Source organism: Lutra lutra, chromosome 10, assembly GCF_902655055.1.
Source record: "Lutra lutra chromosome 10, mLutLut1.2, whole genome shotgun sequence".
Classification (NCBI taxonomy): Eukaryota; Metazoa; Chordata; class Mammalia; order Carnivora; family Mustelidae; genus Lutra; species Lutra lutra.
The window spans coordinates 47,608,847-47,635,261 of NC_062287.1; the positions used below are offsets into that span (position 1 = coordinate 47,608,847).

General features: G+C 38.1%; 1 protein-coding gene and 1 long non-coding RNA gene across 3 annotated transcripts in view; one reads left to right on the top strand and one right to left on the bottom strand.

Moving 5' to 3' along the window:
- The window catches only part of ANKRD42 (ankyrin repeat domain 42), a 64,335-nt gene extending 42,771 nt beyond the window's left edge, over positions 1-21,564 (bottom strand). The window contains exons 1-6 of the mRNA XM_047692609.1: positions 20,538-21,564; positions 20,402-20,404; positions 18,544-18,707; positions 10,442-10,549; positions 7,238-7,357; positions 5,557-5,692 (exon numbers count right to left, since the gene is read on the bottom strand). Of these exons, the coding sequence (XP_047548565.1) occupies positions 5,557-5,692; positions 7,238-7,357; positions 10,442-10,549; positions 18,544-18,707; positions 20,402-20,404; positions 20,538-20,595 (589 nt within the window). The 5' untranslated portion in view covers positions 20,596-21,564. The remainder of the gene's footprint in view (positions 1-5,556; positions 5,693-7,237; positions 7,358-10,441; positions 10,550-18,543; positions 18,708-20,401; positions 20,405-20,537) is intronic.
- Positions 21,502-24,974, top strand: LOC125079158 (uncharacterized). Of its 2 annotated transcripts, XR_007121056.1 has the most exons (5): positions 21,502-21,810; positions 22,543-22,604; positions 22,771-22,816; positions 23,520-23,632; positions 24,451-24,974. It is a non-coding gene; the product is annotated as an uncharacterized LOC125079158 (long non-coding RNA). The 2 variants fall into 2 exon arrangements; XR_007121055.1 differs by lacking the exon at positions 24,451-24,974 and having other exon boundaries at positions 21,510-21,810; positions 23,520-24,425.
- Positions 24,975-26,415: the final 1,441 nt, after the last annotated feature.

The window sequence follows — 26,415 nt, forward strand, 5'->3', positions numbered from 1 at the left end:
CACATCAGGCTCTCTGCTCAGCGAGGAGCCTGCTTCCTCCTCTCTCTCAGTGCCTATCTCTCTGCCTACTTGTGATCTGTCAAATAAATGAATAAAATCTTTAAAAAAATAAAAAAATTAGGGTGCCTGGGTGGCTCAGTGGGTTAAGCCGCTGCCTTCGGCTCAGGTCATGATCCCAGGTCCTGGGTTCAAGCCCCACATCGGGCTTTCTGCTCAGCAGGGAGCCTGCTTCCTCCTCTCTCTCTGCCTGCCTCTCTGCCTACTTGTGATTTCTCTCTGTCAAATAAATAAATAAATAAATCTTTAAAAAAAATAAAAAATTAAAAAAATTAAAAAATTAAAAAATGAAATGAAATGAGAGACGTAAGTATCACGACAGATACAAAGAATTATAAGAGACTATGAAAAATCATATGTCAACAAATTGGGAGAACCCAGGAAAAAAATAAAGGATAAATTCCTTGAAATATAAAATCTTCCAAAACTGAATTAGGAAGAAATAAAAAAAGTTGAACACACTATTTACTAGTAAAAAATTGAACTAGTAATCAAAAAACTCCCAACAAACAAATGTCTAGGATCAGATGGATTTATAAGAAAATTCTACCAAAGATTTAAGAAAGAGTTAACACCTATTCTCCTCAAAATATTCCAGAAAATAGGAGAGGAAGGAAAACCTCCAACTTTATTCTTAGAGGCCAGCATTACCCTGATACCAAAACCAAAGACACTACAAAAAAAAAAAAAAAAAACTACAGGCCCATATGCTGATAAAGATAGACACAAAAATTCAACAAAATGTTAGCATACTGAATTCAACAACTCATTGAAAAGCTCCCCCACCACAATGAAATGAGATTTATTCCAGGGAGCAAGGATGGTTCATTATTAACGAATCCATCAATGTGAAACATCACATTAGGAGGAGGAAGGATAAAAACATTAAGATCGGGGCGCTGGGTGGCTCAGTGGGTTAAGCCTCTGCCTTCAGCTCAGGTCATGATCTCAGGGTCCTGGAATCGAGCCCCGCAATGGGCTCTCTGCTCAGCAGGGAGTCTGCTTCCCCCCCTCTCTCTGCCTGCCTCTCTGTCTACTTGTAATCTCCATCTGTCAAATAAATAAAATCTTTTAAAAAAAAACATTAAGATCATCTCACTAGATACAGAAAAAGCATCTGACAAAACACAACATCCGTTCATGATAAAAACTCTAAACAAAGTGGGTGGAGAGGAAACATACTCAGCATAATATAAGCCAGATATGACAAAGCCACGGCCAACATCATTCTCAGTGCTGATGAACTAAGAGCCTCTCTCTTTTTTTTTTTTAAATATTTTATTTATTTATTTAACAGAGAGAGAACACAAGCAGGAGGAGTGTCAAGCAGAGGTAGAGGGAGAAGCAGGCCCCCTGCTGAGCAGGGAACCTGATGCAGGGCACATTCCCAGGATCCTGGAATCATAACATGAGCCAAAGGCAGACACTCAACAAAGATGTTGACTCTCACCACTTTAATTCAACAGAGTACTCCCAAGTCCTAGCCACAGCAATCAGACAAGAAAGACAAAGACATCTAAATCAGTAAGGAAGAAGTAAAATTGTCACTATTTGCAGATGACCTGATACTATACATAAAAAAATCCTAAGGACGCCACCAAGAAACTGTTAGAGGTAATAAATGAAGTTAGTAAAGTTGCAGGATATAAAATTAAGACACAGCATTCAGGTGCATTTCTATACATCAATAATAAAGCAGCAGAAAGAGAAATTAAGAATCTACAATTGCACTAAAAAGAATAAAATACCTAGGAGTAAATTTAACCAAGGAGGTAAAAGACCTGTACTCTAAAAACCTTAAGATAACAGTGAAAGAAACTGAAAATAACACAAGCAAATGGAAAAATACACCAGGATCATGAATTGGAAAAATCAATTATTGATAAAATCTTTACACTACCCAAAGCAATCTACAGACTCAATGCAATCCCTATCAAAATACCAACATTATTTTTCACAAAACTAGAATAAAAATTTAAACAAATAAAATTTGAATGGAACCACAAAAAAACACAAAAAGCTAAAGTAATCTTGAGAAACAAGAACAAAGCTAGAGGTATCACAATCCCAGATTTCAAGAATAACTACAAAGCTACAGCAATAAAAACAATATGGTACCAGACACATAGATCAATGGAACAGAATAGATATCCCAGAAATAAATCCACAATTACGTAGTCAATTAATCTACAACAAAGGAGTCAAGAATATACAATAGGGAAAAGACAATCACTTCAATAAATGGCACTGAGAAAACTGGACAGCAACATGTAAAAGGATTTAACTAGACCACTTTCTTACACCATACACAAAAATAAACTCAAAATGGATTAAAGAACTGAATGTGAGACCTGAAATCATAAAACTCCTAAAAGAAAACAAAGGGAGTAATCTCTTCACCATGGGCCTTAGCAACATCTTTATGGATACATCTCCTCATGCTAAAAAGTAAAAGAAAATAAACTACTAGGACTATGCCAAAATAAAAAGCTTTTGCACAGGAAACATCAACAAAACAAAAAGGCAACCTACAGAATGGACAAGGATATCTGTAAATGATATCCAATAAGGGGGTTAATAACCAAAATATATAAAGAACTTATACAACTCAACACTAAAAATACAAGTAATACTACTAAAAATGGGAAGAGGATCTGAACAGACATTTTCCAAAGAAAATGTACAGATGGCCAACAGGCACATGAAAAGATGCTCAACATCATTCATCATCAGGGAAATGCAAATCAAAACCACAATGAGGTATCACCTCATACAAGTCAAAATGGTTGGCATCAAAAAAAGAAATAACAAGGGACGCCTGGGTGGCTCAGTGGGTTAAGCCTCTGCCTTTGGCTCAGGTCATGATCCCAGGGTCCTGCGATCAAGCCCTACATCAGGCTCTCTGCTCAGCAGGGAGCCTGCTTCCTCCTTTCTCTCTCTGCCTATTTGTGATCTCTGTCTGTCAAATAAATAAATTTTTTTAAAAATCTTTAAACAACAAGAAATAACAAGTTTGGAGAGGATGTGAAGAAAAGGGATCTCTCACATACCGTTCATGCAAATGTAAATTGGTGCAACTACTGTGGAAAAGAGGTTTTTTGGGTTTTTTTACGGAAACTCAAAAAATAAAAAATAGCAATATCATATGATCCAGTAATTCCATTACTGGGTATTTACCCAGAGAAAATGAAAACACTAATTCAAAAAAATATACACACCCCTATGTTTACTGTAGCCTTATTTACAATAGCCAAGATATGGAAACAACCTAAGTGTCCATAGATAGATTAATGGATAAAGAAGAAGTGGTATATATATCTATATATAGATAGACAGATAGATAGATGCAATGGAATATTATTCAGCCATAAAAAAAATGAAATCTTACCATTTTCAACAATATGGATGGAACTGGAGAGTATTCTCCAGTTAGATGAGGATGTTAGAGAGATGAGGCCGAAGAGGTATATAAGAACCAAATCAGAAAGGTACAGCATGCCAAGCTAAGAAATTAGAGCTCCTCAGCAATCTATGGCGTATTTAAGCAACAGAGTGATTTGATCAAACCTGTTCATATCAGCCACACAGAGAAAGACAGATATCACAGGATGTCACTTATGTGTGAAATCTAAAAAATAAAACAACAACAACAAAAGAGAGACAGACTCATAAATACAGAGAATAATCTGGTGGTTGCCAAAAGGGAGAACGGTTTGAAGGGATGGGAGAAATAGCTAAAGGAGATTAGGAGATATAAACTTCCAGTTACAAATAAAGAAGTCATGGAAATTAAAAGTATAGCATAGGGAATATAGTCAATAATATTATAACATATGGTGACAGATAATACACTTATCAAGGTAAACACTGAGTAATATAGAGAACTGTCAAATCAATATGTTGTATACCTAAAATTAATATAGTATGTATGTCAACCATACTTCAGTTAAAAAAAAAAGAGGTACAAACTTCCAGAAAAAAATGGTATTCTACATCTTTAATCAAAGAAAATGTAAATTAAAACCACAATGAAGTATTATACCCAAAAGAATGACAAAAACTAAAAAACAAACAAAAACAAAAACAAAACAAAAAACTAATAATACCAAGTATTAATGAGAAAGTAGAGCAAGTGAAAGTCTTAATACTGCTCATGGGTGTATAAATTCATAACGACGACTATGGAAAATCAGGTCAGACACAAAAGAATACCAGTGTATTATTTTATCCCACAGAATTCAGAAAGAAAAAAAATAGTAATTTTCATGTTGGGAGTCAAGGTGAGTAACTTTGAAAACTCTTGGTAACTAGAAAGAGGACAGGAAAGAGACTATTCCATTTCCTGATCTGGCTAATGATTACAGAAAAGTACTCATCTGTGAAAATTCAGTGAGCTGTACATTAGAAATGGGCACTTTTCTTCAATAGCTATACTTAAATTTAAAATTTTAAAAAATAATAAGAGCAAAACAGTAATTTCCAGATACACGAAAATTAAGAGTTCATACAAACACACATGTACTATATGAACACTAAAGGATGTACTTCAGAAAGAAGCAAAACAATCCCAGACAGCAGTGTAAAGGGATGGAAGATGAGGCCAAAGAGGTATATAAGAACCAAATTAGGAAGGTACACCATGCCTAGCTAAGAAATTAGAGCTCCTCAGCAATCTATGGAGTATTTAAGCAACAGAGTGATTTGATCAAACCTGTTCATATCATTCTGCCTGGACTTCCCCTTCATTTGTTTGCTACTTAAGATTCTTTAAAGACATAATTCAAGTATCATTTTTAGTAATCCTCACTCCACTCTCACTATGATCTATCCCTCGTCTGCATTTCTACAGCACCTCTTGGAAGAAGACAGGTGTTTAGAGTATAAGTCCCAACTGGCCAGCTAATTGCAGGAAGTTAGCAAATTAACTCAAATACGCTAGCGTCTACTATTTATACTATTTCTTATAAACAACAGTCTGGGAAGTGGAGCTGTATGAAGTTAAAAAATAATAACACTAGACAGCAGATGAAGGAAATAGCTGGTGGGAAGAGTAAATCCAGTTCAGTTTTGCCAATTTCTCTTTTGCTGATATGGCTCCAGAAAGAAAATCACATGACAGGTATATAACACAGGCGTAAGAATAAAAAATGTTCATGACAACATATTTACTACTTTAGTTTTCTGAAGGACTGTTAGAATGATGACAGTTAAAAAAAATTTTTTTTAAGATTTTAATTTATTTATTTGACGCAGAAAGAGGGACAGTGGGAGAGGGAACACAAGCAGGGGGAGTGGGAGAGGAAGAAGCCAACTCCCTGCTGAGCAGGGAGCCTGATGTGGGGCTCGATCCTAGAACCCTGGGATCATGACCTAAGCCAAAGGCAAGATAATTAACAACTGAGCCACCCAGGTGCCCCAACAATTTAAATTTCTTAAACACAATCAATCATTTAAAAGTTCACATTAACAAAAAACTAAAACATTTGCTTTTGTGAATACCTGGAAGGTTTCCATTATAGTCCACATCTTCTATTCCACATCCCCATTTAACTAGAAGCTGCAAACAGCCAAGTCTCCCATGAAAAGCTGCATAGTGCACAGGCTTCCATTCTCTCTTATCAGTCACACTGGGATCCTAGGGATAATATTCACAAGAACTCAGTTTCTTTCCATTTGAGGAGAAACAGTAAGTCTAGCAGCTTAATTCTGCAAATGAAAACTATAAGGCAAAAAAAAAAAAAAAAGGGGGCAAAAAAGACCTATAAGGCAAACAATAAATGTAGTAGAAAAATTTACTACTACCACTGATTTAAACATGAGCTAATAAAGCCTAATAAAATTTTATAAAATGTTTTTTTAAAAAGAACATAACTTGATCCATAAAAATAGTTTGATTTTTTTTTTAAGATTTTATTTATTTATTTGACAGACAGAGATCACAAGTAGGCAGAGAGGCAGGCAGAGAGAGAGCGGGGGAAGCAGGCTCCCCGCCGAGCAGAGAGCCCGATGTGGAGCTCGATCCCAGGACTCTGGGATCATGACCTGAGCCAAAGGCATAGGCTTTAACCCATTGAACCACCCAGGCGCCCCCATAAAAATAGTTTTTTTAAAAAAGCAACTTAACTAAGGGTGCCTGTGTGGCACATCGGTTGAGTGCCTGACTCTTGGTTTCAGCTCAGGTCGCGGGTTCTGGCTAAGCTGTGCTCTGCACTCAGCATAGAGTCTGCTTGGGGTTCTCTCTCCCACTTTCCCATACCCCGCCCTCCCTCTCTCAAATTAATAAATAAATCATGGGGCGCCCAGGTGGCACAGTCTATTGAGCATCACACCCTTGGTTTCTGCTCAGGTCATGATTTCATGGTTGTAGGATCAAGCCGCACGTGTGGCTGAGTGATCAGCAAAGAGTTTGCTTGAGATTCCCATTGCCTCTTGCTCTGCCCCTCCCACTCATGCTCTCTCTCCCTCTAAAATAAATAAATCTTTTAAAATAAATAAATGTGAAGATTTATTTATTTTAAAATAAATAAATAAATAAATATTCAAGAGGGAAAAAGGGAACTTAACTAGTCATTTTACTGGTCATAGGCTTCTGACCAATAAAATGAAAGGGAAGGATTCCATGGTCCAATCATATCCTTGAAAGCATAAAGAGTTAATAAAAAATACTTAATAGGCCCTTCACTTTTTCTCTAATTATAGAAACACCAACTCTTACCATAATGTCTTCAATAAAAGTAGTTCTAATTTTTTTTTTTTTTACAACCACTAAGTAATAATGAAAATAAATATCACAGTGAATGAAATTTCTGGAGATAAAAATCACCTTCTAAATCAGTGTATGAAATAAGTTACAAAGAAATAGGTAAATACACAGAAATTCAGAAAGATATATAATCACTGGCTGAAATGGGTTTGGAAGCTTCAGAATCTTCCCAGTTAAACTCTGAACCGACATGAAGAACCGCCAGCCTCTGAAATCCTTTGTACTGCTAAACTGGGATTTTTTGAAGCTTTATCTAAATTATTGCTCCTATGTTTAAAGACAGAAAAGCTAAAGAGAGAGATCAAATTAGTTTGATCAAAAAAGGGATTTAAAAAGTCAGGAAGAGATAACTAGGCTACTCAATGCTATTCCATCTATATGATCACACATTCTCGCATATTAACAGGAATCTCTCACCACTCCACTTCGGAGCATTATTTGTAAAGTGAAAGAATGTCCATGTGTTGCAGCAAGGTGTAAAGGAGTGCATCCACGATCATCTTGAGATGCCAGATTTGCCCCGTTGATTATGAGAGCCTAAAAACAGAGAAATAACAGTGAGTGTACATAAATATAAATGTTAAATCATGAATGCAGATGTGTAATAGGCAAGCAATTTATTAACCTATGGCTACATTATTATGTAAGTTCTTATACATGTGTCATAGATAAAGTATGAGAAATTCTTAGATAATCTTAAGAAAATGCTTGAGATCTTTTTTAACCTTGCCTAGGAGATATTTATAATACCGGATTTTACATTCTGATTTCAACATGTACATACGATTTATAAGGTACACAGAGATTAATAACCACTAAGCTAAATACTTTAATACTAAACTAATAAACTAAAAAGTAAACTGTCACTATTTCAAAAGCGGAATCTTTTATTAACTAGGTTTTGAATATACTATAGGAGGATTTCATTATTAAAGTAACTTATTCTAGCTCCAAATCAAATTTCTAACTGCATCTGAGGAGATTCCATCTGAATTTTCAATCAGCCTAGTTTCTGTATAAGGATTATATCATAAACACAGCACACCCCTCTATGTAATATACCGAGTAATCTGTTTAAAAGAATTACAAGTTAATATTTTTTAGTTTTACTCCCTCAGACCTTTTTTTAAAAAAGACTTTTTTTTTTTAAGACTTTATTTATTTATTTGACAGATCTCAAGTAGGCCAAGAGGTAGGCAGGGTTGGGGGGGAAGCAGGCTCCCCACTGAGCAGAAAGCCCGATGCAGGGCTCAAGCCCAGGACCCTGAGACCATGACCTGAGCCGAAGGCAGAGGCTTAACCCACTGAGCCATCCAGGCACCCCTCCCTTAAACCTTTTTTAACCAGTCTGTATTTACCAGTATCTTAGCAAAGGACTCCATCATAACTCATATTAAAAGCTTTAAGAATAGTCTTCATAATTAACAAACTAGTCAATAATCATCACAAAGCACACACTGAATATTTACTGCACTTTAAAAATCACTACAAGGAATATGAAGACATGTCAACTTAGAGAATTAGGACACATGTAGAGACAATGATAATCAATTATACAAAGCAGTCCTTGATAATCAACAACCACACAGTACAGTACAAAAAAAATACCACAAAATCTCTGAGAATGAAGATCACTTTGAGGGAGACAAGGACAATCAGGACTATGGGAATGGTTTGATTGCTTAGAGGAAGGAAAGCATCAAGTAAAGCTTTATTTGACCCCAATATCCCCTGAAGTTACTATTTTATTTCCTTTTTCACTGCCTACTTCTCATATTAATACCTCAATGCCTCAACTCCAAATCAACCTGCAAACAAGGTGGCATCCTACCACTACATGGAAATTCAGCAAACCTCACCCTATAGTGACTCTCTAGTCCACTGGCATTTCCTTACATCCCATAACTCTGACACTCAGCCTAACTATCCTTCCCTCATTTGCATAGTCCAGCGCATCCTGGCTCTCTGACTTCCTCCTCCAAATTCTTTACTCATTTCTCTGCTTCCTACCATCACTACTAGTAACATTATTCAACATTCAATCTTCAATACTCTATTCTCTTTTCTATACATTATTACTCCTTAAATTTTTGTCTCCAGCACCCTTTTCAACTGCCTGGACCTTCTGCACCCAAATGTCCTATAAGCCCCCTAAACAACATGTACCAAAATGAATTCAATATTTTTGCTCCCATATCTCCCTTGCTTTTTAGATTTCTCTATCTGTAGTGTCATTATTATCTGCCATACTGCCTTAAAACTTTAAAATTTTCACTCTATTATGTCAACACCTGCTTTTCAAGATGGCTTCTATCATTTTCTTTCTTTTCCACTGCCACCATCTAATTTCTCCCTCTGTGGGTAGTGATGACACCAAAAGTCTCTAACTGGTCTTCTTCCCTCCAAACTGTTTCCTCATCCTAGGTAAGCCCAGCCTCATCCTAGGTAAGCCCAGCCTCATCCTAGGTAAGCCCCCATCCTAGGTAAGCCCAGATACATCTTGTTAGAATAATTTCCTGAAATACTGCTTTCATTACTTCAGTCCTCTGTTAATGTGCATGTGTATGTATGCATAAGTATGCATGTGTGATATATGTATATGTAAGAGTATATATTAGTATGCATATAAAAACTCTCTTACACAAATGAATCTTAATTCTACTTCTAAGACATTTTACATACCTGGCTATCCAAACTTAATTCATAACAGTATACAACAACAAAACATCTACAACTTAGTCAAGATCATACAATAGTTTAACCCCTTGAACACACCTAATTTTTCCAATTTAAGTACTACACATAGAATTAGACCATAGAGATTCATAGAATAAAACCTAGGTTCAAATTCTGGTTTTGTCACTTACTTAGGCAAGGTACTTAACTTTCAGAATCTGATTCTTTATCTATAAAAAGGGGAACTCCTAAGATTACTGTATTAAATGAAGTGATGAATGGGAAACTATAATTCGCACATAAAAAATAATAATTTTTCATTGTTCCTTACTTTCTGAAATCAACCTGTTCTTTTCAGCTTAATTAAATTTTTATTGTCTCCATTAATGATTTCTCTATCTCCTTCTAATAATTAAAACCTTAATCATAGACTGTACTTTGTATTGTTTTGTAACTCACTGAGTAGAAAACCTCTCATTCCAAGTAGAATCTCAGGCTTCTTAGAGGCAGGAACTGTTTGCTTATACAATTTTGTATTCCTCCAAATTCCAGTCTACTTCAGTACATTGATTATATCTAGTTAATCTAATAAGCTAGATCCTGCACATATTAATAGGAAATTCTGGCCAGGAAATACATTAAATAAGAAATTTTAGGCATGAGAGGCTATTAAGGAGATAATCTGGACATGTCTGAGACATCCCTTTAAAACGACCTATCAGATAGCCAATTACTTCAAAGATAAAAGGATCCCAGTCTTACACAATTTGTTTAAGCTGTATTTGGTACCAAATATCTGAGCCGTGGAATTCAGTAAGTACTTGTTTAGGATAAAGAACTAAATCTATGGGTCATATTATTAGAATAAAAACAATAGCCCAACAAAATTAAGCTAAAGTTATTAAATGTACTGATTTTTTTAAAAGTAATCAAAATTATTATTACCTGCATACAAGCATCCTGACCTCTGATTGCAGCTATGTGAGCTGCTGTCCAACCTCTCATGGTTACTTGTGCGATATCTGCTCCATGCCAGAGGAGCCAATGAAGACACTAAATTAAGAAAATAACCATGTTAACAAGTTATAAGGCAGATTTTTTTTTAAACATCTTTAGATCTTTGAAATTTAGTCTATCATCATGAAATACCATAGCCTGGGAAGCATCATAAGTAAATGAGGGGGCTAGTTTTAAGAAGAACAAAAGCATAATAAGAACAATGATATGGTAACCCCCACTTGGCCTTATTATTGGGTCAACAATAGGGAACAGTGGAAGCTGTCACAAACTGGAGATCCCATTCCTTGTCCATAAGGTATAAATGCTGCTTAATCCCAGCCAGTTGTTACTGTAAGTGAAATGTTAATCCAAATCTTGTATTTCACCCAGACCGTGTAAGCCAAACAAAACACATCTGTGAATCATATTCACTCAAACGCTGCCAGTTTGCAACCTCTGCCACAATCTTTAAATGAGCCTGGATGCTTCTGTATCAGAGCAAACATTGTTATTTTGGTGATACTTGCTAAAAAAGGGAAAAAAGTGGCTTACCAAAAAAGGGGGGGAGAGTCAAATGCATCTTCATTTAATATTTTAATTAACGTAAATCTCAATAGAATACAGTACTAGAGTTCTGTGCCACATATGATGTTACGGTCTTTATATGTTCAAGTTTGGGGATTCTATCTTCAAGAAATTCTAAAGAATTGGTTGTATCTTTAGTATATACTGTCATATCAGTCATAGCCATTATCATTTGTTGAAAGGCTTAACATTTACTTATCACTGGCCTGTCACAGAGATAAGTGGCCAAGAAAATAAAAAGATTTAAAAGCAGCTCAGTGTCATCACTAATCACAGTAAGTCACCCATTTATCAACAAATATTTATGGAGAGACTACTACATGCTAACATTATTCAGTTACAGGAAAATAAAAACCACTGGAAACATTCATGTAACAAGTTTTCTATTTCTCCTGGGTAAATATGTAGGTAGGACTACCAGAACATAGGTAAGTATATGTTTGATTTTATAAGAAACAGCCACACTCTTTTCCCAAGTAGCTATACCATTTTACATTTCTACTAGCAGTATATACGAGTTGCAGTTGCTCCATATTCTTGCCAATATTGGTAGTAGTATTTTTTGTTTTTTGTTTTGCCATTCTAATAGGAATGTATTGGTATCTGATTGTGTTTTTAGTTTACATTACCTTAATGGCTAATGATGTTGAATACCTTTTCATGTGCTTGATTGCCATCCACATGTCCCTTCGAAGTGTCAAAGTCATTTGACCCTTTTTTTTTTTTAAAGATTTTATTTATTTATTTGACAGACAGAGATCACAAGTAGGCAGAGAGGCAGGCAGAGAGAGAGGAGGAAGCAGGCTCCCTGCTGAGCAGAGAACCCAGTGAGGGGCTTGATCCCAGGACCCTGAGATCATGACCTGAGCCAAAGGCAGAGGCTTCAACCCACTGAGCCACCCAGGCACCCCATCTGCCCATTTTTTTAATTGACTTTTTTTATTTTTTACTATGGAACTATTAGAGTTTCATATGTTCTGGTTACAAATTCTTAGAGATCTGATTTGCAAAGATTTTTCTCTAATGTTTTCTTCTAGAAGCTTTAGAACATTAAATGTTGCATTTGTTTATGATCTGTTTTGAATACATTCTTACATAAGGTGCCAAATATATCATTTTCTCACATATGAGTGTTCCATTGTGCCAGTACCGTTTAATGAAAACACTATCTGTTCTCCATTGGACCTCATTTGCATCTTTGTCAAAAGTCTACTGATCAGGGCACCCAGGTGGCTCAGTCAGTTAATGTCTGCCTTCAGCTCAGGTCATGATTTCAGGGTCCTGGGATCAAGTCCCACATCGGGCTCCCTGCTCAGCGCAAAGCCTGCTTCTCTCTTTCCCTCTGCTCCGCGCCCCCCGCCCCAGCTCCCTGCCACTTGTGCATGCTCTCTCTCGCTCTCTCTCTCTCAAATAAATAAATAAAATCTTTTTTTTAATCAACTGATCAATCTTACTGATGTGGCTAAGAACCAGAAATGGCTAAGTGAGGAGCTTGAAAAATACCCCCAAAGAAGCAGTGATAAAACTAGACAAAGTAGGAGCTCCTCAGTGGCTCAGTCAATTAAGCATCTGACTTCAGCTCAGGTCATGCATGATCTCAGGGTCCTGGGATCGAGCCCCGAGTTAGGCTCCACCCTCAGCAGGGATTCTGCTTGTCCCTCTCCCTCTGCCCCTTCTCCCACTCGTGTGTGTGTGCATGCACATGCTCTCTCTCACAAATAAATAAATACAATCTTCAAAAAAAAACTAGACAAAGTTGTCAAAAACAACAATGTAAAGACTCTGAGAATTTGTCAGAGGCACTAAACAAAATAAGCAGTGGTAACTCGAGAAAATGTTCTGAATCTCAATAAGAACAGGTGGAGTCAGCAGCAGAAAGCCTGGGACTACAACTATCCCTAACCCGAGCTACATGGTACAGTTCTACCCAGCTGGACCACTCCATTGTCCTACTGGAAGGAATGAAGACTCCATGCCCACGCACAAAGTCAAAAACAATTCCAACCTTAGGCGCCAAAAACTTGGGAAAGCCAACATCAGCACTCACCTGAAGTCACAATAGTGGTGAAGACAAACAACAAAAGACCACCGAGAAAATTAATGGACAAAAGCCAAGAAATGAGACAACAAGTGGGCCTTGCTAAGATTCCCCTTAACCCTTGTCATCTACAAGGCCAGGTACATGTACAAACCTGCTTATATTCAGGAAAGACTGAAGAGGGCCCAAGTTGGCTAGACATTCCTGGCTAAACCTAAGGCCTTGCAAACACATTTGGGAAAAAACAACAAAAACAAAAAAGGAAAGTCAAGTTGACCTGTAAACTGTTTGGACTTTGAAAACATTCTCCAAGCCACACACAGACTCAGCAAAAGATGAATCCTTACTAGGTAAAGGTATTTAAGCACAACCTCTGATCAATCACTGATCCAAGAGTGACCCCTAGCCAGACTTAAAAATACTAACAAGAATTTTTAAAAACCAAAACAAACAAATTAAAAAAACAGAGTAGTGACTACATAATGAGGGGAAACAGACACCACACAATTAGTCCAAGCAAGTCAACAAGCAAATACATAGCAATAAGCACATCTGGGAGGGATGCAGTGAATAGGATCAGAATTCAAAGCTGCTACAATAGATAATCTAAAATGTAGTTTTCAAAATGTCTAGGCAAACTAAAAAATTATGAGATTATAATTATACAAAGAATGTGTGACCCATACATGGGGGGGGAGACAACAATCAATAGAAACTATCTCTGAGAGGGCCCCGATGTTGGACCTAGTGTGACTTCAAAGCAGCTATTATAAATAGCTCCAGAGAACTGAAACTATTTTTAAAAGAATTTATATTTAAAGAATTAAAGTATGATGACAATGACTCATCCAATAGAAAATACAAAGAGAAATAAGAGAAAGATAAATACCATATGATCTACATTTTATTTGTAATTTAAGAAACAAAACAAATGAGCAGGGGCACCTGGGTGGCTCAGTGGGTTAAGGCTCTGCCTTCGGCTCTGGTCATGATCTCAGGGTCCTGGGATTGAGCCCCACATCGGGCTCTCTGCTCCAAGGGGAGCCTGCTTTCTCCTCTCTCTCTGCCTGCCTCTATGCCTGCTTGTGATCTCTGTCTGTCAAATAAATAAAATCTTTAAAAAAAAAAATGAGCAAAGGAAAAAAAGACAAACCAAGAAACAGACTCTTAACATAGAGAACAAAATGATAGTTATCAGAGAAGCAGTAGGTGGAGAGTGGCTGAAACAGGTACATAAAGAGTACACTTATGAAAAAATATATATATGGGTGCCTGCCTGGCTCAGTCAGTGGAGCATGTGACTCCAAGTTGTGAGTTCAAGCCCAATGTTGGGTGTAGAGATTATTAAAAAAAAAAAAAACAAAATAAAATTCTCAGTGGTGAGCCATTGGGTGGCTCAGTCAGTTAACCATCTGCATTAAGCCCAGGTCATGATCCCAGGGTCCTGAGACAGAGCCCAATATCAGTCTCCCTGCTCAGCAGGGAGCCTGCTTCTCCTTCCCCCTCTGCTGTTCCCCCTGCTTGTACTCTCTCCTTCTTAGTCAAATAAATAAATAAAATCCTTAAAAACAATTTTTTACACATAAACACTCATAAAAATGTGTTAACTGAATTAAAGTTTTGCCTAATTCACAATATGTTTGGGAAATAATTCAACTTCAATGTTCAGGATAAAAATAAATTTTATGAAATTTAAATAAAACTATAAATATCTGTGCTTTTAAGACTATAATTTAATTATAGTGCATTTATTTATAAAGATTCATTTTAATTTTGAATAATTTTAATTATTTTGTGACCATGAATATTCAAATATTGATTCCCATCCACATATGAAATACTATTGTATTTCCAAAGTTAACTTCAAAATGTGAAAAATGTAATACAATTGAAAAAAAAAGAAAAAAAATGTACAAAGAGACAAATTATTTTTTCAAAAAAAGAAAGAAGGAAAAGAAATTCTGGCAGCGAAAAATATACCTGAAATAAAGTTTACCATAGGGGGCTCAAGAACTGATATCATCTGACAGAAAGAAAAGAACTAAAGTCTAATAAAGCAGGTTTTACCAGTTGTTTATTTAGTGACCATTTCCTATTACCAACATAAGTACCACAGTCTTAAGATATTTCAGAAAGGGAGTGCCTGGGTGGCTCAGTCATTAAATGTCTACCTTCGGCTCAGGTCATGATCCCAAGGTTCTGGGATGGAGCCCTGCATCAGGTTCCCTGCTCAGCGGGAAGCCTGCTTCTCACTCTCCCACTCCCCCTACTTGTGTTCCCTCTCTCACACTCTCTCTGTGTCAAATAAATAAATAAAGTCTTAAAAAAAAAAAAGAGATTTCAGAAAGGATAACAAAATGTAAAAGCATTAATGTAGTACTCAAGTAGATAATTAGGAGATGATCTTCACATGGGAAGGTAGAAAGTCACCTAAATCTTTTGGTTTAGATTTATTTTTGTTAAAATTTCAACAAACATTTCTGGAATATCTGTTATATACTGTTCTAGACACTTAAAATAAAAATTTAAAAAATTTTTTAAAAATCAAAAAACTCAGCAATACAGCCAGCATTTATTATGAATCCAATATGCCAGACATTATGCCAGATGCTGGGGAAAAAAAGAGGAATAAAACCTAAATGCACCTTCAAAAAGCTCAAAACTCTAAAAGAGGTTCAAAGTGATAAATTCAATGTGATAAATACAAACAAATACAATTTTAAAAATATGTGTAAGACTTAGGGGTAGATCCTAGGTAGTTTACTGGGGAAAATAAGGGGGAGTGGGGAACACAGAGGCTTTACCAAGTGGGTGCTGCCTGGCCTAGTTTTCAACCAAGTAACCAGTAAGAAGAGATGAGACCAAGCAGATAAAAACAACATAAGTTTACGGTAACATGAAACAGCAGACTTGTGTAGGACATGACAGTAGTCACCACTACTACAGAGTAAAACAAGTATGATGGGAGAGGAGGTTGGAGAGAGAAGTCCCTTCTAGTAAATATCTTAAACTTTATAATAACTTACAGGGGAGTGCGTCACTACATGGACTTAAGAAAGGTTTCAAGTAACATCAGATATTAGTTTTAGAGGGATAACTTTATACCGAATATGAACTAAAGGTAGATGAGACAGAAAAGAAGAAATCAATTAGATCTAAAGCAATGGCTAGGAGGATGGAGAGGACAAACTCAGGAGACAAAGATGGAACAAAATCAAGGATCTGATAATCAGTTCTCACTGCATCAATGTTCATTATGAAGTACACCTTCAGACAAATGTTGATACTGTATTTGCTTCTGGAAAAAATGGAGACAAGTCAATAATGATGCAAAGTCATTAGCCTGGAAAACTAAGAAAGGGAGGGAAAAGGATACTGGTTTAGTTTTAGACCAATGTGAGATCCTATCAGATATGCCTGAGGTGTTGATCAAGCACCTGGTACGTAAGCCAGAGTTCAGGAGAAAAAGCAAACCAATGAATTATTCTGTAGTAGCAGTAAAGCCAAGGAACTCTAAAAGACGACCTAAAGGATATAAAGTAGGAGAGAAAAGGTCATTAGCAGAGGAATAAAAAATGCCTCTATTTGTAGAGCAGGCAGAGGATGTTAATCAAAAAAGACCGAGAGTAATCAGAAAGGATGAAGGATACCAGGATAGAGAGGAAACCCCATCTTATTTGATTATGGCAGAATAAGATCACTAGTTCTTCTTCTCTTAGCAATCATAAAAAAAAAAAAAGCAAGATAAGCAGGAAGAACACCCCATCTTTGATGAAACTAGGACTGACATCTGAAGCCAGAGAACAGATGGGAATTCCACCAAAGTGGGACCCAGAAGGGATGTGGAAGGAAACAGAAAAAAATACCCACCCAGGGTTATAAACTCACAAAGAACTGTCAAGGCACATTTCTCCTAGGTGAAAGGGAGCCATTAAAAGGCCAAAGCAGGGCGCCTGGGTGGCTCAGTGGGTTAAGCCTCTGCCTTCGGCTCAGGTCATGATCTCAGGGTCCTGGGATCGAGTCCCGCATCGGGCTCTCTGCTAGGCAGGGAGCCTGCTTCCTCCTCTCTCTCTCTCTCTCTGCCTGCCTCTCTGCCTACTTGTAATCTCTGTCAAATGAATAAATAAATTTAAAAAAAAAAAAAAGGCCAAAGCAAAAATCCTTGTTTACAACAGTTCAAGCAGGGCACACTAACTGGTGGAGAGTATAAAGTTATCGCTCTCAAACTAATATATGATATTACTTGAAACCTTCCTTAAGTCCATTACCCATCCCCTACAGAATAAAGTTCAAGCTATTTAATATAATCCTCAGGACTAGATTTGGTTCCAAGAAGCAGAGAAGCCCAAACAGGAAATCACACAGAGAAACCATATTCAGAGAAAGCAGTCTCTGTGTGTCAGGGGCAATAAGAGACTTTGTACTGAACAGAACCACTGCAGCCTACAGGCTGTAGTCACGAAAATAAGCTCCACACAATCTTGAATCACAAGGAAAAAGTCCAGGTGGCTTTGCACACAACCCAAGAGAAAGTCTGCATAAAAATATTCACTAAGCACTGCCTGTACTAGCTGAAAATGGAAACCAACTAAATAGCCATCAATCAAAAAGTGGATAAATTCTGATATTAATCTAAGTAGATGGTATTGTAACATGTCTCAAAGAAATGCAGTACATAAATGTAACCACATAGTTAAGACTCAAAAACACATCATTGAACACAAAAAGCTACAAGATGATACACATAGTATGATGTCATTTACATAAAATGCATTAAAAACAATGCTATAAGCATATGTAATAACAACATAGGAGTTGGGAGGAAAGGAATGGCACCTGAGGGGGGTGCTAAGGGACTTCACACGCAACTATAATATTCCATCTCTTTTTTTAAAAATCTAAAATAACTATAGGAAAAATTTTAGGATTGACAAAACTGGATATTCACATGCTACCCTCTGTAAATTACCCTCCATGCTTGCCTTTGGAACACAGTAACTACATTGTGAGGAATCACAAACAAGCCCAGGTGGAGAGACTTCACATAAAAACCCACATGGAGAGGAATTAAGGTGGCCAGGGTATAGCTAACATCTTCTACCAGACACCTGCATGAACAAGCCTTCAGAAGATTCCAGACTCAGCATTTAAATCTTCTAGCTGAAGCCCCACACATCACAAAACAGGACAAGCTGTCCCTGAGATCCAAACTCCTAATTTACTCCTGAGCACCAATGGTCATTTCATGCCACTACCTTTTGAGACAATTTGTTATAAAGGCACAGTAACCAGAACAACAAATACTACAATGAAAAGAAAAAATCTTTCCAGTGCCTAGCATAAAGTCTCAGCCCTATTTGCAAAATTTCAAAATTGCTAACAGTTGTAAACTTACTTCAGTTTAATAATTTGTACAGCCTCTTACCTCCAAACTTCCAGAATGTGCTGCCCAATGTAAAGGGGTAAACTTATGGAGAATGTCTGCTTCATTTATGCTGGCTCCTCGTTCTATTATATCTGAAAGCTGCTTTACGTCTCCAGCCCGTACAGCATCATGTATGTTACCAAAATGCACTTTCTTCCGGGCACCTATGAAAATCAAATTAACGTATATCACAAAACTTAAAAAAAAAAAAAAAAAAAAAAAGACTAAAGCAATGATTCAACAGAAAGCACAAAATCACTTTGGCTTTCCAAACAATTTACTACAAAGATGTTTGTGATTAACATTTCAATCACACTTCCATTTCAGCTCTAACACATAAACAGCACAGAAGTTATCACTCCCATAGGTAAAGAAAAAGCTGGACAAAAGGAAAATCAAACTTTTCTTGGATTCATCAGAGAACCAAGGTCTCAGAGCCAGTTGCCTCCCTGAGTCTGGAGAGACACACAAATACAGAGAAACACAAACAAGTTCAGCTTACCTGGAGCAAAAGCCACTGGAGCCATAAACTTCGAAGCACTGAAATGGTAATTTTGACAAACTGCTAGAGGCTGGGCAAGAGACTATGAGTGAGAAACTCTCTGGGGCTACAGTCTTAGAAGGCCCCCACATTTTCATAGATTTTACCCCACCAGGGTAAATCCCACCAGGTTATCACTGTGAAAAGAAGAATCACTTCATGTCTTTGGCAGGGAAAAGGGGAAAGTAACCATTCTGAAATACACCCAGTGCTTTCTCCACAAGAGAGGCCTACTCTCCAGTGATTTTACCAGAGCCCTATGTCACATAGGCTGATATATTCTACAATCTATTTTTCTTATCCTTTTCATATGTACTACACTAAGAAAGGTATGGCAGGTCACAGTGTTTACCTTGTAACACTCCAGTGGTCTTATATTTTACAATTTAATGTTCCAAACATCAAGACTACATTGTGACTGTGAAATATTTTAATGTGTATCTTAAGCCAGAAGCAACAAAGTTACCTAAGCACGAACAGTTGTTGGAGGAGAAAGAAGTAGAGAGTTTTATCAAAGTATATCCTGAACAAAAAAGCACAATTCCTGACCTCAAATGGTTTTTGAATTTTTGGTAATCTATGCAATCTATACTACTATTTATCTATGTATATGTCCTTTCTCCACAACTCAAATGCTAATTTCTTGAGGGCTAGTATATCTTATATCACTCCTTAACAAAATGCTGCACATTTAACTCAAAAATCCTTTCTGAGCATCTACCATGTGCCAAGCACTGTCATAATATCTTTCCCTGCCTACACCTTAACCCTTTCCTTATTCAATATTATCACAGTGCTTGGCAGGCAGAAGCTAAGACAGTGAACAGGATATAAGAAACCATACCACCTGGCCTCGAATGTTTGGGAGTATTTTTCTTTGGGGGCTATAATGTATCACAGAAAATGACTGAACCTCAAAAAATTAAGTCATTAAGGGTGTTATCAATAGTCCTTGCTCAAACCAAGATTGCACAAGAATCTCACAGCCACAAGTTTCCCGGTCAGTTCTCAATAACAGCACACGACCAGGGAAAAAAGCACCAGTGATGGCATCATCCAGGGGGAAATAACAGGATTTACGGAGAGGATGGAAGAAAAGTTAACTAAGGGAAAGGGAGAGTCAATGGAGTGGAAGGAAGAAAACTAGGTAAGTCTAAAGTCATCTCCACAGGGTCAAATGTTGCAGAGAAGCCAAGAGTCTAGCATTTAACAAGCGTTTATGTCAGTCTGGACTAGAAGTCTCAGGAATAGCGCAGGTGGAAAGAATGAGAGGAAAGCTGCAGTGAAGGAGGATGAGAAACAGGTGAGCTTTGGGACCCACTTAAAACAAGTCAATTAAGGGAAATTAGGAGTCACAGCTGAGAAAGGAAACTGCCAGAAAGGGCCAAAGCAGATGTGGATGAAATCAGAAAAGAGTGGCAGAGACAAAGGCAAGCGAAGCAGTCTGACTCACACGGGGTTGCACTCTCCCTAGAGGAGGTGGAAGGGCCTGAATCGGACACCCCTGGCATGGTGCGATCCCTCGGACTCCGGGGAGGACCTGAGTCCAGGCCCCCGCTGCTGCGGCGGTCTTCACTTGCTGTCACCCACGAACCACTGCAGTGGCTGCCTTCGTCGTCGCTAAGATCGGGTACCGGATCCTCCCGGGTTTTCTCCCAAGAGTTCCTGCTGCGGAAGCCCTCGTCTATACGTTCTCTCTCCCAGAAGCCACGGAGGCAGCGGCTGGCGTCTACGCTGACGCTCACCCCGGAGGAGTCGCTAGCCGCGTAGCCGCGGTCTTCGCTTACTCCCTCCCAGGAATTACTGAGGCTCTGGCCGCCATCGACACTCCCTTCCTCCCAAGAGCCACTGAGGCGGCGTCTGCAGTAGTCACTGCCTCTCTCCCCGGAGTGACTGGGTTGGGGGTCCGGGACTACTCTGACACCCTCCCAAGAGTCACTGAAGCACAGACCGCGGTCTTCTCTGACCAATCCCTCGCAGTCACTAGTTTGGTGGCTCCCGACTTCACTTAAATTCACGTCGCTGCTGCTGAAGCTTTGGTCTCCCCTTACTCCCTCCCAGGACCTACTGTGACGGCGCCCACCGTCTCCCGTAACTCTCTCCCGAGAGCCACTGCCCAGGTCTTCACTGACTCTTCTAGAGTCACTGCCGGAGAAACCGATGTCTTCACTTAGTCTTCTGCTAGAGTCCCTACAGAGGTGGCCGCCGTCTTCACGGATTCTTTCCCTGTCTTCGCTGGGACTACAGTCCTGGTCTTCGCTAACTCTCTGCCTTAATTGGCCCCGGCGTTGGCCGTGTCGGCCGTTTATCCTCCACACGCGGTGGCTACTGAGGCGGCCGCCGTCTTCGACTGCTACTCCCCGCGAGTCGCTCCGGCGGCGGCCGCCGTAGGCTAGTACCCTCTCCTCCAAGTTGCTTTCCAGCCTCCCGACTCCAGCCAACCGGGTGGAGGTGTGCAGGAGTCGCTGCCTTGGAAACGGGTAAACTTCCGGCGTGCTGCGGTCATTTCCTGTTCCTCACGGCCTTGCGTCACTTCCGGTTTCCCCTCCACCTTTTTCTAGGCTTCGGCTCTAGAGACGTCGGAGGGTGGTAAGGACCGGTTTTTGTGAAATTCCGTACGGCCTCACATCCAAATTATCTAGACCCTTTTTCTCTAATGGCCTAGCATCCGTCGCGCTTTCCATGGCTCAACGAAGCAGGTTGGAGGTTCCAGGACTGCAGTTTGCGTAGGTGACCTGTGTCGCGCGGGCCGGGTGGGGCCTTTCTACGTCCTTGACAAACCTAGTATAGTTTCTCAGTGCTCGCTGGAACATTGGAGGAAATAGGTTCTTACCTTAGCGTTTCACAGGTGTGGAGAAAGACCCAAAGGAAAAGTTAGCAGCTGCAGCCGCTTTCATTATTAAATGCTTATTAGTGCCAGGCTCTTCGGTAATTGCTTGGTACTTCTCAATAATTTTTGTAAGGTAGGTGTTGTCTCTGGTTTGTAGGTTAGCCGATTCAAGGTATCAGTAATTCGTTAAGGACAAACAGGTAAGTTACGGAACCAGTATAAACGCAGGTCAATAGTCAAAAGACTGCCCCAGGGTTCCTGACTCCCAAATCCAAGGCTCCTTTTAATGTAAAATGTTCACTTTCAACAGTTTGGCCCAAATCTTCTTATCTAACCTTATTGCTTAACATATATTCTTCCATTCACTCTTTATTGAAAATAACCGGGTGGGGCCAGGGGCCGCGAGGCACTTGGGTGGCTCAGTTGGTAGAGCACGCGACTCTTGATCTCAGGGTGATAAGTTCCAGCCCCACGTTGGGCGTGGAGCCTTCTTAAGAAAATACATGGGTTGGATTTAGTGCTAGCAGCAGAGAATACAGTAGAATTCTTGGCCCTCCAAGGGTATCACCCACCTTAATTCCCCTTTCAACTTTTTTCCCCTTTCCCCATCCTTCTTTCTTTGCCACAGGTTTTGTTCTTAAACACATTTGGGAAATTACCTTGACCCTATCTTATCTCTCTTGAAGTACAGTAAGTTGACTTTAACTTCCATAGCCTCTTGTAATAGTGGTAATACTAATAATTGCCATTTGCTGAGTTCCTGTGAGTTTGACACTGTACTAAGTACTTTCTGTTAGTTTTGTTATTTAATCCTTAACATAACCTTTCGGAACCATATTATTCTTCCTTTTTACAGATAGAGACAAAAAGCACCAAAGTTAATGCCTGAAGATTCACAGCTAGTAAGTATTAAGTACCTGAATTAGGTATCCAACCTAGATCTTTGATTTTTGCTGGACATAATTCTCAAAGTCTCTGAATTTCCACAGCCTTTATTAGACCACTTTTCACATTATTTTAAAATTACCTATTTAACAGTTGATCTTCACCCTGACTCCCCAAGGACTCTGAGCTTCTGGGAGGTAGGGACTGTATTTCTTGGTGTTCCTGACATTTGGAATACTTCGTTTGAGGGGAGAGCTTAGTAGCTGTGGTGTGGGTTAGCATGTGGCTTGATGGTCAGTTGTTCGTCGTGGATGAACTGAGAGAATGAAAATCATCTTTTTTTTTTTTTTAAGATTTTATTTATTTATTTGACAGATCACAAGTAGGCAGAGAGGCAGGCAAAGAGACAGGGGGAAGCAGGCTCCCTGCTGAGCAGAGAGCCCGATGTGGGGCTCGATCCCAGGACCCTGGGATCATGACCTGAGCTGAAGGCAGAGGCTTTAACCCACTGAGCCACCCAGGCGCCCCGAAAATCCTCTCTTTTACAGCTGGGAGGGAATTTGGGATTAGTCATCCCAGTCTGCTTATTTTTAGAAATAGAGCAACTGAGGTATTTTGTCTTATCAGACATAGATTGAGTTATTTTAATAGGGGCCAGTTTCTATGCTAAATGATTTACAAATAGTTTCAGACTTAATCTGTATTATTCTGTTTTTACAGATGAAGAAACTGCTCACATTTGGCCAAGATCACATAATAGTAGGTGGGGAATTGGAACCCACTCTGACTGACTCCAAATTAATAGAGAGTTTGTAGCCATTTACATAATAATGGTAAAGGTTTCATTTGTTGCTAAATGTAAATTCAGTGAGGGTCAGCACATCCTTAAAGGATGCACAAATGGCAGGAAGGATCAGAAAAGAAAACCAAAATAGCAGAGAAGCAGAAAAAAGAAAATCTCCCAAAATAAACGTAAAGGAATAAAAATAAGATATTCATGAAATAGAAAATAAAATTGATGATAATGCCTTCTGTTTGAAAAGAACAATAAATAGATACTTAGCAAATCTAAAGAAGAAAAGGGAAGAAAATGATATTTGGAAAAAAGGGAACATATTACAGATAAGAGGGACTTCCAAAATTGGAAGTGAATCTAGAATAGCCTTATACAGATAATCTTGAAAATTGACCTGGACAATTTTCTAGGAAAATAGAGATTCCAAAAAATTGGCTCTACAGTTAGAAAACTTTAATGAACTGATAATCATGAAAGAATGCCCTATATATCCCTGATGAAGGTCACCAGGAACAAAACAGAAAAATGGGAGTGTGTCCCAACTATGAAAGGAACATAACTATAGCAGAATCTAAAAGATAGTAAAATAAAATATAGCTCAGTCTCACTTAAAAATACATGTAAAAAAAAAAAAACTAAGGAAACTGTGACCCAGCAGTGCATTTAGAGAATAATGTCATAACCAAGTTGGGTTAATCTTACCTGTACAAGGATGGTCAACATTAGACAAGTAATGAAAATGTTCTACATTAGTAGATAAAGGAGAAAAACTATATGACTTTAATTGATACTGAAAAAACACTTGAGAAATTAACATCTATTACTGATTTTTTAAAAAATACAATTTATATTAAGTAACAAAAGGAAGTTTGCTTAAGTGGAGGAAGGGTATCAACCAGCAGTAAACAAACTTAATTTTATGATCCAGGTTATATCTTCTGTCATTCATACAATTCAACATTGTTCTGAGAATTTTGGATCCAGTATAGTAGTAATAAGTGAACTAAGGTATGAAATTAGAAAGGAAGAAATTAAGATAAATTATATTGTTTACCTGGAAAATCAGTAAGACAGCATTGTCAGGAAGATGGTAAGCTCTCAGCAAGATACAGATGATTTTTTATAAACTATATAATTAACTTTTAAATGTAAAGAACTCATATTAGCACCAACAATGGTGAAACATTCTAGAAATCTATCAAGAAATAAGCCAAACCTACATTAAAAATCCGTAAAACTTTATGTATATTACAGATTAGAATAAATGGAAAGATATGCTTTGTCCCTAGGTGAGTAGGCTCAGTGTTTAAAGATCAGATTCTCCTCAGATTATAAATTTGTTGCATTTCAATTAAAAATTCTAACAATTTTTTAATGGAGAAAAACAAGACGATTTTTTTTTAAAGATTTTATTTAATTATTTGACAGATGGAAAGTAGGCAGAGAGGCAGGCAGAGGGGGAGGGAAAAGGAGGCTCCCTGCTGAGCAGAGAGCCCGATGTGGGGCTTGATCCCAGGACCCTGAGACCATGACCTGAGTCAAAGGCAGAGGCTTTAACCCACTGAGCCACCCAGGCACTCCACAAGATGATTTTTTATCTCAAAGAACGTAGGTGCAAGATTAACCAAAATTTTTTTTTAAAATAAGAATGAGAACTCACCCAAATACCCATCAGAACTACAAAGCTAGTGTATGTATAACAGGGAGGTAACTGGAATAGGACTGGACAAGTAGTGGAACAAACTAGAATTCAGAAATATATGTATACACTTATTATAGCAGTAGCATTTCAAATAGAGAAATGTAAGCTCTTCATTTTCATGTGCAGAAATTTCAGTTTTAAAGATACTATCAGGGGCGCCTGGGTGGCTCAGTGGGTTAAGCTGCTGCCTTCGGCTCAGGTCATGATCCCAGGTCCTGGGTTCAAGCCCCACATCGGGCTTTCTGCTCAGCGGGGAGCCTGCTTCCTCCTCTCTCTCTGCCTGCCTCTCTGCCTACTTGTGATTTCTCTCTGTCAAACAAATAAATAAAATCTTAAAAAAAAATAAATAATAAAGATACTATCAAAGTGCTAGAAGGAAATAACAGGAATTTGTTGTTTATATCTTACGAAGTCCTTCTTAAGCAATACAAGCCCCAGAGATCACAGAGAAAACATAAACATTTAAAAGTACATTACCATGAAGTTAAGACCAGAGGTAGACAGTGTTTATTATCCAGTCTGAGAAAGAGTAACTCTAGAAAAACTAATGAACAAAAGTGATGAAAAATACCAAAAGCAAGTACACCTGAAACTAATAAATGTTGTACGTCAACTGTACTTCAATTTGGGGGGGGGGTGAACAAAATTTATTGAACTCATTAGGAATACTCTGCACAGCACTATGATAAAAACTAAAAGATGGATAGAGTGCTAAAAGAGGTCTGAAGACCCTGCTGGTGAGAGATTAAATTGGAATGACCCAGGAAGGACAATTTGGCAGTATCTGTCGAAACTCTAAACATACGTTACCCTTCAGTCAGAAACTATCCAGTTGTAAAATCTTCAAAATAACATTCTGTTGTAGTAGGATAGTCATTGCAAAGTGTTATGGTTGTAAAAGGACACTTTTCACTTCAGTGAAACAGTGCTGAATTATGCTACATGCCTATGAAATATTACGCAGTTGTAGAAATGAGATCTACGTTATTAACATGGAAAAAGATAAAGTGAATGAAAACAGGCAATATATATGCAATCTCATTTAGTTTTTTAAAGTTTTTTTTCAAAGAATCTAGATTAACTCAGTATAGAACAAGAAAGATGTAAAAGACTATTTT